Below are 16,102 nucleotides of genomic sequence, written 5' to 3' on the forward strand. Positions count from 1 at the left end.
TGACACTACACCCTGACCTTACCACACATGCCCACTACCAATCATGTATAATCTTTTGCCATGTCCATGACACTACACCCTGACCTTACCACACATGCCCACTACCAATCATGTATAATCTTCTGTCATGTCCATGCTAATACACCCTGACCTTACCACACATGCCCACTGCCAATTATGTATAATCTACTGTCATGTCCATGCTAATACACCCTGACCTTACCACACATGCCCACTACCAATCATGTATAATCTTCTGTCATGTACATGCTAATACACCCTGACCTTACCACACATGCCCACTGCCAATTATGTATAATCTACTGTCATGTCCATGCTAATACACCCTGACCTTACCACACATGCCCACTACCAATCATGTATAATCTTCTGTCATGTACATGACACTACACTCTGACCTTACCACACATGCCTAATACCAATTATGTATAATCTTCTGTCATGTCCATGACACTACACCCTGACCTTACCACACATGCCCACTGCCAATTATGTATAATCTACTGTCATGTCCATGCTAATACACCCTGACCTTGCCACACATGCCCACTACCAATCATGTATAATCTTCTGTCATGTCCATGCTAATACACCCTGACCTTACCACACATGCCCACTACCAATCATGTATAATCTTCTGTCATGTCCATGACACTACACCCTGACCTTACCACACATGCCTAATACCAATTATGTATAATCTTCTGTCATGTCCATGACACTACACCCTGACCTTACCACACATGCCCATTACCAATTATGTATAATCTTCTGTCATGTACATGACACTACACCCTGACCTTACCACACATGCCCACTACCAATCATGTATAATCTTTTGCCATGTCCATGACACTACACCCTGACCTTACCACACATGCCCACTACCAATCATGTAAAATCTTCTGTCATGTACATGACACTACACCCTGACCTTACCACACATGCCCACTACCAATCATGTATAATCTTCTGTCATGTCCATGCTAATACACCCTGACCTTACCACACATGCCCACTACCAATTATGTATAATCTTCTGTCATGTACATGCTAATACACCCTGACCTTACCACACATGCCCACTGCCAATTATGTATAATCTTCTGTCATGTCCATGCTAATACACCCTGACCTTACCACACATGCCCACTACCAATCATGTATAATCTTCTGTCATGTCCATGACACTACACCCTGACCTTACCACACATGCCTAATACCAATCATGTATAATCTTCTGTCATGTACATGCTTATACACCCTGACCTTACCACACATGCCCATTACCAATCATGTATAATCTTCTGTCATGTACATGACACTACACCCTGACCTTACCACACATGCCCATTACCAATCATGTATAATCTTCTGTCATGTCCATGCTAATACACCCTGACCTTACCACACATGCCCATTACCAATCATGTATAATCTTCTGTCATGTCCATGCTAATACACCCTGACCTTACCACACATGCCCATTACCAATTATGTATAATCTTCTGTCATGTCCATGACACTACACCCTGACCTTACCACACATGCCCACTACCAATCATGTATAATCTTTTGCCATGTCCATGCTAATACACACTGACCTTACCACACATGCCCACTGCCAATTATGTATAATCTACTGTCATGTCCATGCTAATACACCCTGACCTTACCACAAATGCCCACTACCAATCATGTATAATCTTCTGTCATGTCCATGACACTACACCCTGACCTTACCACACATGCCCACTACCAATTATGTATAATCTTCTGTCATGTCCATGACACTACACCCTGACCTTACCACACATGCCCACTACCAATCATGTATAATCTTCTGTCATGTACATGCTAATACACCCTGACCTTACCACACATGCCCACTACCAATCATGTATAATCTTTTGCCATGTCCATGCTAATACACCCTGACCTTACCACACATGCCCACTACCAATTATGTATAATCTACTGTGATGTCCATGGTAATACACCCTGAACATACCACACATGCCCACTGCCAATTATGTATAATCTTCTGTCATGTCCATGCTAATACACCCTGAACATACCACACATGCCCACTACCAATTATGTATAATCTTCTGTCATGTCCATGACACTACACCCTGACCTTATCACACATGCCCACTACCAATTATGTATAATCTTTTGCCATGTCCATGCTAATACACCATGACCTTACCACACATGCCCACTGCCAATTATGTATAATCTTTTGCCATGTCCATGCTAATACACCCTGACCTTATCACACATGCCCACTGCCAATTATGTATAATCTTCTGTCATGTCCATGCTAATACACCCTGACCTTACCACACATGCCCACTACCAATTATGTATAATCTTCTGTCATGTACATGACACTACACCCTGACCTTACCACACATGCCCATTACCAATTATGTATAATCTTCTGTCATGTACATGACACTACACCCTGACCTTACCACACATGCCCACTACCAATCATGTATAATATTTTGCCATGTACATGACACGTCACTCTGACCTAACCACACATGCCCACTACCAATCATGTATAATCTTCTGTCATGTCCATGCTAATACACCCTGACCTTACCACACATGCCCACTACCAATTATGTATAATCTTTTGCCATGTCCATGCTAATACATCCTAACCTTACCACACATGCCCACTACCAATTATGTATAATCTTCTGACATGTCCGTGCTAATACATCCTAACCTTACCACACATGCCCACTACCAATTATGTATAATCTTCTGTCATGTCCATGCTAATACACCCTGACCTTACCACACATGCCCACTACCAATAATGTATAACCTTCTGTCATGTCCATGCTAATACACCCTGAACATACCACACATGCCCATTACCAATTATGTATAATCTTCTGTCATGTCCATGACACTACACCCTGACCTTACCACACATGCCCACTACCAATTATGTATAATCTTCTGTCATGTCCATGCTAATACACCCTGACCTTACCACACATGCCCACTACCAATTATGTATAACCTTCTGTCATGTCCATGCTAATACACCCTGACCTTACCACACATGCCCAATACCAATTATGTATAACCTTCTGTCATGTCCATGCTAATACACCCTGACCTTACCACACATGCCCGCTACCAATTATGTATAATCTTCTGTCATGTACATGACACTACACCCTGACCTTACCACACATGCCCATTACCAATTATGTATAATCTTCTGTCATGTACATGACACTACACTCTGACCTTACCACACATGCCCATTACCAATTATGTATAATCTTCTGTCATGTCCATGACACTACACCCTGACCTTACCACACATGCCCATTACCAATTATGTATAATCTTCTGTCATGTCCATGCTAATACACACTGACCTTACCACACATGCCCAATACCAATCATGTATAATCTTCTGCCATGTCCATGACACTACACCCTGACCTTACCACACATGCCCACTACCAATCATGTATAATCTTCTGTCATGTCCATGACACTACACTCTGACCTTACCACACATGCCCACTACCAATTATGTATAATCTTCTGTCATGTACATGACACTACACCCTGACTTTACCACACATGCCCACTTCCAATTATGTATAATCTTCTGTCATGTACATGACACTACACCCTGACCTTACCACACATGCCCATTACCAATTATGTATAATCTTCTGTCATGTACATGCTAATAAACCCTGACCTTACCACACATGCCCACTTCCAATCATGTATAATCTTCTGTCATGTCCATGACACTACATCCTGACCTTACCACACATGCCCACTACCAATCATGTATAATCTTTTGCCATGTCCATGACACTACACCCTGACCTTACCACACATGCCCACTGCCAATTATGTATAATATTTTGCCATGTCCATGCTAATACACCCTGACCTTACCACACATGCCCACTACCAATTATGTATAACCTTCTGTCATGTCCATGCTAATACACCCTGACCTTACCACACATGCCCATTACCAATTATGTATAATCTTCTGTCATGTCCATGACACTACACTCTGACCTTACCACACATGCCCATTACCAATTATGTATAATCTTCTGTCATGTACATGACACTACACCCTGACCTTACCACACATGCCCACTACCAATTATGTATAATCTTCTGTCATGTCCATGACACTACACCCTGACCTTACCACACATGCCCATTACCAATTATGTATAATCTTCTGTCATGTACATGACACTACACCCTGACCTTACCACACATGCCCATTACCAATCATGTATAATCTTCTGTCATGTACATGACACTACACCCTGACCTTACCACACATGCCCATTACCAATTATGTATAATCTTCTGTCATGTACATGCTAATACACCCTGACCTTACCACACATGCCCACTACCAATTATGTATAATCTTCTGTCATGTCCATGCTAATACACCCTGACCTTACCACACATGCCCATTACCAATTATGTATAATCTTCTGTCATGTCCATGACACTACACCCTGACCTTACCACACATGCCCATTACCAATTATGTATAATCTTCTGTCATGTACATGACACTACACCCTGACCTTACCACACATGCCCATTACCAATCATGTATAATCTTCTGTCATGTACATGACACTACACCCTGACCTTACCACACATGCCCATTACCAATTATGTATAATCTTCTGTCATGTACATGCTAATACACCCTGACCTTACCACACATGCCCACTACCAATCATGTATAATCTTTTGCCATGTCCATGACACTACACCCTAACCTTACCACACATGCCCATTACCAATTATGTATAATCTTCTGTCATGTACATGACACTACACCCTGACCTTACCACACATGCCCATTACCAATTATGTATAATCTTCTGTCATGTCCATGACACTACACCCTGACCTTACCACACATGCCCATTACCAATCATGTATAATCTTCTGTCATGTACATGACACTACACCCTGACCTTACCACACATGCCCACTACCAATCATGTATAATCTTCTGTCATGTACATGACACTACACCCTGACCTTACCACACATGCCCATTACCAATTATGTATAATCTTCTGTCATGTCCATGACACTACACCCTGACCTTACCACACATGCCCATTACCAATTATGTATAATCTTCTGTCATGTCCATGACACTACACCCTGACCTTACCACACATGCCCACTACCAATCATGTATAATCTTTTGCCATGTACATGACACTACACCCTGACCTTACCACACATGCCCATTACCAATTATGTATAATCTTCTGTCATGTCCATGACACTACACCCTGACCTTACCACACATGCCCATTACCAATTATGTATAATCTTCTGTCATGTCCATGACACTACACCCTGACCTTACCACACATGCCCATTACCAATCATGTATAATCTTCTGTCATGTCCATGACACTACACCCTGACCTTACCACACATGCCCACTACCAATTATGTATAATCTTCTGTCATGTCCATGACACTACACCCTGACCTTACCACACATGCCCATTACCAATTATGTATAATCTTCTGTCATGTCCATGACACTACACCCTGACCTTACCACACATGCCCACTACCAATCATGTATAATCTTCTGTCATGTCCATGACACTACACCCTGACCTTACCACACATGCCCACTACCAATCATGTATAATATTCTGTCATGTCCATGACACTACACCCTGACCTTACCACACATGCCCACTACCAATCATGTATAATATTTTGCCATGTACATGACACGTCACTCTGACCTTACCACACATGCCCATTACCAATTATTTATAATCTTCTGTCATGTCCATGACACTACACCCTGACCTTACCACACATGCCCATTACCAATTATGTATAATCTTCTGTCATGTACATGACACTACACCCTGACCTTACCACACATGCCCATTACCAATTATGTATAATCTTCTGTCATGTCCATGCTAATACACCCTGACCTTACCACACATGCCCACTACCAATCATGTATAATCTTCTGTCATGTCCATGCTAATACACCCTGACCTTACCAAACATGCCCACTGCCAATTATGTATAATCTACTGTCATGTCCATGCTAATACACCCTGACCTTACCACACATGCCCATTACCAATTATGTATAATCTTCTGTCATGTCCATGCTAATACACCCTGACCTTACCACACATGCCCACTACCAATTATGTATAATCTTCTGTCATGTACATGACACTACACCCTGACCTTACCACACATGCCCATTACCAATCATGTATAATCTTCTGTCATGTCCATGCTAATACACCCTGACCTTACCACACATGCCCAATACCAATCATGTATAATCTTTTGTCATGTCCATGCTAATACACCCTGACCTTACCACACATGCCCATTACCAATCATGTATAATCTTCTGTCATGTCCATGCTAATACACCCTGACCTTACCACACATGCCCATTACCAATTATGTATAATCTTCTGTCATGTACATGACACTACAACCTGACCTTACCACACATGCCCACTGCCAATTATGTATAATCTACTGTCATGTCCATGACACTACACCCTGACCTTACCACACATGCCCATTACCAATTATGTATAATCTTCTGTCATGTACATGCTAATACACCCTGACCTTACCACACATGCCCACTACCAATTATGTATAATCTTCTGTCATGTCCATGCTAATACACCCTGACCTTACCACACATGCCCATTACCAATTATGTATAATCTTCTGTCATGTCCATGACACTACACCCTGACCTTACCACACATGCCCATTACCAATTATGTATAATCTTCTGTCATGTACATGACACTACACCCTGACCTTACCACACATGCCCATTACCAATCATGTATAATCTTCTGTCATGTACATGACACTACACCCTGACCTTACCACACATGCCCATTACCAATTATGTATAATCTTCTGTCATGTACATGCTAATACACCCTGACCTTACCACACATGCCCACTACCAATCATGTATAATCTTTTGCCATGTCCATGACACTACACCCTGACCTTACCACACATGCCCATTACCAATTATGTATAATCTTCTGTCATGTACATGACACTACACCCTGACCTTACCACACATGCCCATTACCAATTATGTATAATCTTCTGTCATGTCCATGACACTACACCCTGACCGTACCACACATGCCCATTACCAATCATGTATAATCTTCTGTCATGTACATGACACTACACCCTGACCTTACCACACATGCCCACTACCAATCATGTATAATCTTCTGTCATGTCCATGCTAATACACCCTGACCTTACCACACATGCCCACTACCAATCATGTATAATCTTCTGTCATGTCCATGCTAATACACCCTGACCTTACCACACATGCCCACTGCCAATTATGTATAACCTTCTGTCATGTACATGACACTACACCCTGACCTTACCACACATGCCCACTGCCAATTATGTATAATCTTCTGTCATGTACATGACACTACACCCTGACCTTACCACACATGCCCACTACCAATCATGTATAATCTACTGTGATGTCCATGCTAATACACCCTGACCTTACCACACATGCCCATTACCAATCATGTATAATCTTCTGTCATGTCCATGCTAATACACCCTGACCTTACCACACATGCCCATTACCAATCATGTATAATCTTCTGTCATGTCCATGCTAATACACCCTGACCTTACCACACATGCCCACTACCAATCATGTATAATCTTCTGTCATGTACATGCTAATACACCCTGACCTTACCACACATGCCCATTACCAATCATGTATAATCTTCTGTCATGTCCATGCTAATACACCCTGACCTTACCACACATGCCCACTACCAATCATGTATAATCTTCTGTCATGTACATGCTAATACACCCTGACCTTACCACACATGCCCACTACCAATCATGTATAATCTTCTGTCATGTACATGACACTACACCCTGACCTTACCACACATGCCCACTACCAATCATGTATAATCTTCTGTCATGTACATGACACTACACTCTGACCTTACCACACATGCCCATTACCAATCATGTATAATCTTCTGTCATGTCCATGCTAATACACCCTGACCTTACCACACATGCCCATTACCAATTATGTATAATCTTCTGTCATGTCCATGCTAATACACCCTGACCTTACCACACATGCCCATTACCAATCATGTATAATCTTCTGTCATGTCCATGCTAATACACCCTGACCTTACCACACATGCCCATTACCAATCATGTATAATCTTCTGTCATGTCCATGCTAATACACCCTGACCTTACCACACATGCCCACTGCCAATTATGTATAATCTACTGTCATGTCCATGCTAATACACCCTGACCTTACCACACATGCCCAATACCAATCATGTATAATCTTTTGTCATGTCCATGCTAATACACCCTGACCTTACCACACATGCCCATTACCAATCATGTATAATCTTCTGTCATGTCCATGCTAATACACCCTGACCTTACCACACATGCCTATTACCAATTATGTATAATCTTCTGACATGTCCATGACACTACACCCTGACCTTACCACACATGCCCAATACCAATCATGTATAATCTTTTGTCATGTCCATGACACTACACCCTGACCTTACCACACATGCCCACTACCAATCATGTATAATCTTTTGCCATGTCCATGACACTACACCCTGACCTTACCACACATGCCCACTGCCAATTATGTATAATCTTTTGCCATGTCCATGACACTACACCCTGACCTTACCACACATGCCCACTGCCAATTATGTATAATCTTTTGCCATGTCCATGCTAATACACCCTGACCTTACCACACATGCCCACTACCAATTATGTATAATCTTCTGACATGTCCATGACACTACACCCTGACCTTACCACACATGCCCATTACCAATTATGTATAATCTTCTGTCATGTACATGACACTACACCCTGACCTTACCACACATGCCCACTACCAATCATGTATAATCTTTTGCCATGTCCATGACACTACACCCTGACCTTACCACACATGCCCACTGCCAATTATGTATAATCTTCTGTCATGTACATGACACTACACCCTGACCTTACCACACATGCCCACTACCAATTATGTATAATCTTCTGACATGTCCATGCTAATACACCCTGACCTTACCACACATGCCCAATACCAATTATGTATAATCTTCTGCCATGTCCATGCTAATACACCCTAACCTTACCACACATGCCCACTTCCAATTTTGTATAATCTTCTGCCATGTCCATGCTAATACACCCCGACCTTATCTATGACAGTCTCACCATAATCTACCATGTTTTTGCTATTTGACGCACACCATTTTTTTGCATGGTAATAAAGAAAATAATAGAAAATGCATTCAGTCTTTGTATTTTTATTATTTATCGTAAACATGAGAACACTATCAAGAACAATATCTTAACAAGAACATGATACAACAATAACATTTAAGTAACTATAACAGGTAAATGATAACGTTTGACTACATGTAATCAGTAATGCCTAATGGTTCATCATGACCGGTATACAGTCAGTGTCGGAATGTGAATAAAATATTGGAATCGGATGGAATACTAATGAATAAACAAAGCTTCACATATAATTAACAATATATTTTCAGCGACTTTGTTAATCAGTTAAGATTAAGATCAAAATATTAAACATGGCCAGTTTGTAACGATTTTTATGTTCGATTAATTATGTTTAATATCATAAAAAGACACATTATAATATAAACATTTTATAATATTAATTTATAGGTAGAGTCGAAACTCTTTATGACGATATCTGTTATCTTGATGATCTGGTTATGGCGAACTTTTTTCAAATGTTTTGGGTTAAGTTAGGCATGTATTGCATTTTGATTATATCGAATGTTCGTTATCTCGAAGTATTTACCAAGGTCCCAACGACTTCCACATAGCATGATTTGAATCTGAATACATGTAATTGCATTTAAGCACCTATGTATGGGCTAAAGCAATCGTTTTTTTCGAAATATATTTTCGTCAATTGGCAAGAACGTGCTCATATGGGATTGATATATTACAATTACGGAAATTGACTAATATAAACTATTGTACATACATGTTTATATGTACGCATTCAAACAATTCGTAGTATGGCAAGTTAAGCCAGTACAATATAGGCCATATTCAATAGACTTAGATTCTACTGTTAAATCTGAGTGTTTGATTGGGCCATACAATTAATTGGCAAGTGGCGAATCCGTGCTTTATTGGTAACACTCTTGACTGTCAATCCAGGAATCGTAGGTTCGTTTCCCCGCCTCACCACTAAACATACTTATAGTCTTCCGGGAGAGAAATTGAATGGAGGTCCCGTGTTTAAGTGCTAGATCTAGGGTAGCTCTAACCAGGGTTGCATTCTATCTGTGCACTTTGCTCCAAATATATAACAATCTTATCGGAGAACTCGTCGAATGGGCAGTGACCGAGTGCGAGTATAAATAAACTTACATACACACATATTAATTGGCTAATCGAGTGAATGGATTCACTGAGGCATGTCGAAAGATAAAAAGGATAAAAATACGAAATATATTGAAAACGGGCACAGTACAGAGGTATTAAACGAATGAACAAAAATGCACAAATGTAATTTAAGCAGATATTGACTTATAGTTTATAAGACACTTTGTGTGTTGGCTGTAGTTATAGCTTCGCTTTGGGATACAATAGAATTATGACACTTTCCGGAAAACGAATTATATAACGGAAAAAAACAACATTAAAAATACTAATGTGTATTAAGTTAAAACGGAATAGTGTTCCGTTGTAGCGAACTTTTATTTCGTTATAAGGAAATAACAATAAGTAAGTATTTATAACGAAAACAATATATATATGTTAATGTCATTTCAGCGGCGCCGTAAAAACTATACTGCATATAATCATTATTTCGTAAAATATACATGCTTTAAGTGGCGTAGCTACATATAGGCCTTGTAGGCCTGGGCCTACAACGTTTTTGAAAAATGACAAAATCTAAATAACCCAGAAATGCAATAAAAAACTAAAAGCTACTCGAACACTTTAAACAACACAAAAGTTTGTATTATTTTAACCAACGCAATTTCGGTGTTTTTTTTTTTAAATATGCAGAGATAATTGCTTGATTTTATTGTAATTATTGCAAGTATGTGTAATCTGCATATAAAAAGCCCCAAGCTCACATAGAATCATCGGGCCTACAAGTTTTTAAGACCCTAGCTACGCCCTTGTTATACAAGTATTACATTTGTACATGACCGTACTTCCTATCTCAATAACCTATTAAGTAACAGCTATATTTTGAAGTTCTTAGTACTTTGCCACTGTGCCAAAGTAGTTTTGGTACAAAAGATCGTATACCATTATCATATTGTACCAATACGGCTATCACCATCGAGTTCAATTAAGAATGCATTGGCAAACATGTTTATAGTTTGGATTATTCTACAGCTACCCCGAGTGAAGCGAAGAAGGCCCCAGCTAGAATTGGTTGTTGCGTAGTAAGATCAGGCACAAGGTCTCGAAACTTCTTAAGTCTCTTAACAGTCTTGTTCGTCAATAATATGTGTAATATATACTTCTATATGATTGTTGTATACTAAAGATAGGAATTATCTTAATGATTATCACAATAAACCATTTGTCATTAATCAAAATTCAATTTAAATATGTATTTTGGTTAATTGAAATAAGCAACATAAGCCTGTTAAGCTAAAGGAGTTTCGAGAAATTGGGGCTCGGTTTACGATGTACATATATCGTATTGTATATTGCGCTGTACAGTTTTATGATAGCTTATGTACATGTTGAACTTGTTATTCAACGTTCGGCATAATTATGTACGTGCATGCCTCCGCCAACGCGATCATAGGACGGATTCTATTTAAATCTTCAAAGCCTCTGACAGAAACAACCGCTAAACTCCAATCGCACTGAAGGCTAATTATTTACTATTGCTTTACTTAACCATTAATTCGGCAGCCCAGGCCTAAAAATTACTCTTGGTTCGGGTTACCCGCCCCTACCGACGAAATATGCGCTGACAATTGAAATTTTTAATATGTAGTTTAAAACCTTAAGACTTTTTAAAGAATATTACTTTATGCCATCTCCCATTGATGACAGAAACATTCTTATATAAGTCCCAAAAACAAATATAAATAAATAAACGAAAACCCTACTAATCCTACCTGTTTTTGAAAAAAGGATGTTACCCTTACCATACCGATTCTCTGGCCATAAGCTGGTTTACTAAAGCAAAATACAACAGCAACAAAAACAATTTCTAAATGAATAACAATATCTATCAACTTATTGATCTTCATATACATTGTCTTTTCTAAACCCATGGAATACGTGCATTTTATCTGTTTAAATTTTACAAACATATGGTAAACCTGCAAAAGCAGTGCTCTTCAATATTCCGATGTAATCTATAATGTCAGATATTAATCATTTATTTATACAGTGTATTCACATTCCTATTTATTTCATTCGGAAAATGTAAATGTTCAGTTAGACGTTGGTGCAACAGAACATTGCCAACATCTAGGTTTGTTAACACAAATATTTATTCTAGATACTGTAAATGAATAAAAGTAATTTATCATACACATTCGGAACAGCTGGGCCATTTTCCAACGAAAACAATCTCTGATTTATGCTGGTATATCAATAGAAGTAGTTCGTCAAATTTTGAATAATAATGGTGTTTTAGTGCTTTAACGTGTATTTCATACAACTAAGTTGCAATTGATTGCAAGTGAAGTGTATTTGCATAAATATTTGAGATTCCCAAGAGGAAAGTCATTAGGTAAAAAATTGAAATTACTACGCGATCTACTTGCAGCGTAGTAAAATGTAAAGATTTCTGACATTGTAAACCGTTCATATACTAACAAGGTTGTTTTCGATGGGAAAAGGCCGAGAAGTTCCGAATGTATAACACATTTTTTAATCCGTAAGGATGAGGATCTGCGTCCTGTTAGATGTTTGAATAGCACTGAATATATCGTTTAGTTAAACACCTTTAACAAAACCAACTTTACATAATAATTAAATAATATTTAAAACATATACAATGTTAACATGTGAAAACTTTCGAAATAAACAAATACATAACATGTAACTGCAAAAGTTTTGAAAATGCATTTAAAGATGATACACACGCTTTGTAAAATTGTGTATACCGTACGTTACTGGTCGACTGTTCGTGTGATAGAAACTACTCTCAAGTGATCTTCGAAAGCATTCGGAACTCCTCGGCCATTTTTTTTCAAAAACAACCTCGGATGTATGCCGGTACATCAGTTGAAGTAGTTCGTATTTTTTTTAATCATATCGTTAATTAAATTTAGTGTTTTAGAGTTGTATTTATTGATCTAAGTTTAAATTGATGACCAGTGAAGTGTATTATTGCAAACATAATTAAGATTCACAAGAGTTGAGACATAAAGTTTAACTGCTAAATAAAATTACTACGCGATCTACTTGTAGCGGACTTAAACGTCCCTCTTTTTGAGTATGTAAACCGTCCAAATACATCCGAGGTTGTTTTTGAAAAAAATGGCCGAGCAGTTACGAATGCTTCGAAAGGTTTTCATTTTCAAATTACCATTCAAATACTGTACAATTATCACAATTATCTATTGTAACTCTGTAAGCAATGCTTATCATTAGCAAACCCCTGACGACCAACCCTCTAGGTCGATCTAACCGTTAATTCAGAAGAAATGCGGAGAACGATGACAATGGTAAAACAAAGAGACAATGTCATGCTACTGCTAGATGTAATTGCTATATACACTGTATCAGGGCCTCCTTGAAATTGAATTAAGAAACAATACGGTACCTACAAGCTTTAAGAAGAACATAATGTTAGGCTGAATCATGCAAGTTGGACGCCATTGGTAATACAGAGAACAAGAGTGCCCAGGAACGATCGTTAACGCTCGTCCGGGAAAAGGGAAATAACTCAACACTTTGTAAAGACAGAGTTATAAGGTTAAGGTTTTTGCACGTCGCCATGGCTATGACATTTCCTCGATCTTGTTTTCTTAAAAACAACAGGTTATCTAATATGAATCGTATCACTGAAAATTGATATATTGGTAGGAATTTACTGAGAGTTGATTATAGTTGACTATGTTTTGAATCCAACAGTTAAGCTGCTTTTCAACTGAGGCTTTCAATTTCGCAATTCGTGATGTTGATATCGACATTGTAAACACACCCAGTATTTCTTCAAATCGACGTTACATTGAAGCTGAATAAACACACAATCTTTACAAACAAGGACAACATATGGCCATGAAAGTATAGTAATTATCTTCCAACTAAGCGAGGCACCCCATATTTTGGTAATTATTTTACACTCAGTGATTTTTGTGTGTAATTTACTGCCTTCTAACGGCTGTTTCCCGTTGCGAAAATATGTGCGTTTTCCCAAAAATTATATTTTTTTTCCGAATATGATAAATGCAGATTACGTTAATGAATAACAGAAGCAATGAATATTTCTTGAAAAAAAATCTCGACAAGACTTTCACAGCATAATGTATGCGTACAATTTGAAAATATGTATATTCGCCATTTTATTAGCTATTTTGGCCTCGCCGCCTGAAATTGTATTCTCCCAAAGTCGACTTTTTCCCAGGGCGGTAAAAATAATGCCAAAAAATACCCATACTGTTACACTTGCTAATATTGCTTTGAGGATACTACTCGGATATACAAATCACAGTGCACATTTTACATCAGCTTCTTTCACATTCAAATAGCATGTAGGTCAATATTTCTGCTGCATTTCAATCAACCGGTCGCACAACCTTTCAGGACCGTACGATCCTTTATACTAAAATTACCAGATTCATATGCTGTAAACTTCTCTATACACTCAATAATACCCGCGTTGTACTTCAACCTTTTAAACATTTTTACTAATAAATTATGATTGTAGTCTCTGTTTTTATGACTATGACCTTCAAAATTGCCTGCTTCCGTCGTCAGATGAACAGCTAACACAGTCTTTGTAGCATCTATCACAGTATATTTCAGTTTTCTGGAATGAACAACTAACCAATTATCATAAGCCCTCCTTCCTATCACAACTTCGGCCATATCATGCCATGGAAACGGTCTGGTCGTTATAAAATAGTCTTCTGCCCAACCAGTAAACAGCTTGCCCCTCTCTTTTGCAACCCATGTTATGTTATACCAGTCACTTCCTTCATCTAATGTAACATTCTCAACGTTTGTTCTTTTCCCAACAATCATTCCAGGCTGAGTGAGGTCCAGCGAGGTATTTGTGATGATCTGGACAAGGCTGTCTGGAAGAGTGTCGGTGAAGAGAATGTCCGCATTGCTGTAGGCATAGAAGGTGGTGTTATATTTCTCCATTACATCTCTGTACATGTATTTCAGAACTGGAATACCTTCAGCAGCAGAGACCAAGACGGGCAAGACCCCCCACCCTTTTCTAGAACAATCTGCAGCAACGTCACTGTCATTAGTAAACACAACCGGTATCACAAAGGGATGTAGGGACAACCAATTGGTCACTGTTAAATTATGGACTAGATTTTTGTCAGGATTATAATTCCATGTTGTGAATAACGTCAATATTGGTACATTTTCCTGATTTAAAATTCTAGATCTATACTTTTCTAATTGTTGTGTATTGACATTGCTATGGATTTTAGCTGCTACAGTCGACGTAGGCGATTGCGTGGTCTGTTCCTGCTTTGATACATTCCCGGCGGAGAACTCGATCTTGAGGCTGGTATCTGCCTTTTCTAATAGTTTCAGGTAATAGGACACGGAACCAAACTTGTCTTTCCAAACGGCCTGTGGAATAGAAAGGTAAAAGTCTGATACATGGAACACCTTTTGACTTTTAAGACATTACACTTGTACGTGTTGGTGCATTTTTGCACATTTTTATCTAATTTGTTTT

The 16,102-nt window shown here is 38.9% G+C and overlaps 1 protein-coding gene across 3 annotated transcripts in view; it reads right to left on the bottom strand.

The window, feature by feature from the left end:
• Positions 1-9,493: 9,493 nt before the first annotated feature.
• LOC128243790 (uncharacterized) overlaps positions 9,494-16,102 on the bottom strand; it is a 38,677-nt gene continuing 32,068 nt past the window's right edge. For all 3 annotated transcript variants that reach the window (XM_052961738.1, XM_052961737.1, XM_052961736.1), the window contains one exon: positions 9,494-15,993. In XM_052961738.1, coding sequence (XP_052817698.1) covers positions 14,959-15,993 — 1,035 coding nt within the window. In that variant the 3' untranslated portion in view covers positions 9,494-14,958. The remainder of the gene's footprint in view (positions 15,994-16,102) is intronic.

Source organism: Mya arenaria, chromosome 8, assembly GCF_026914265.1.
Source record: "Mya arenaria isolate MELC-2E11 chromosome 8, ASM2691426v1".
Taxonomy (NCBI): Eukaryota; Metazoa; Mollusca; class Bivalvia; order Myida; family Myidae; genus Mya; species Mya arenaria.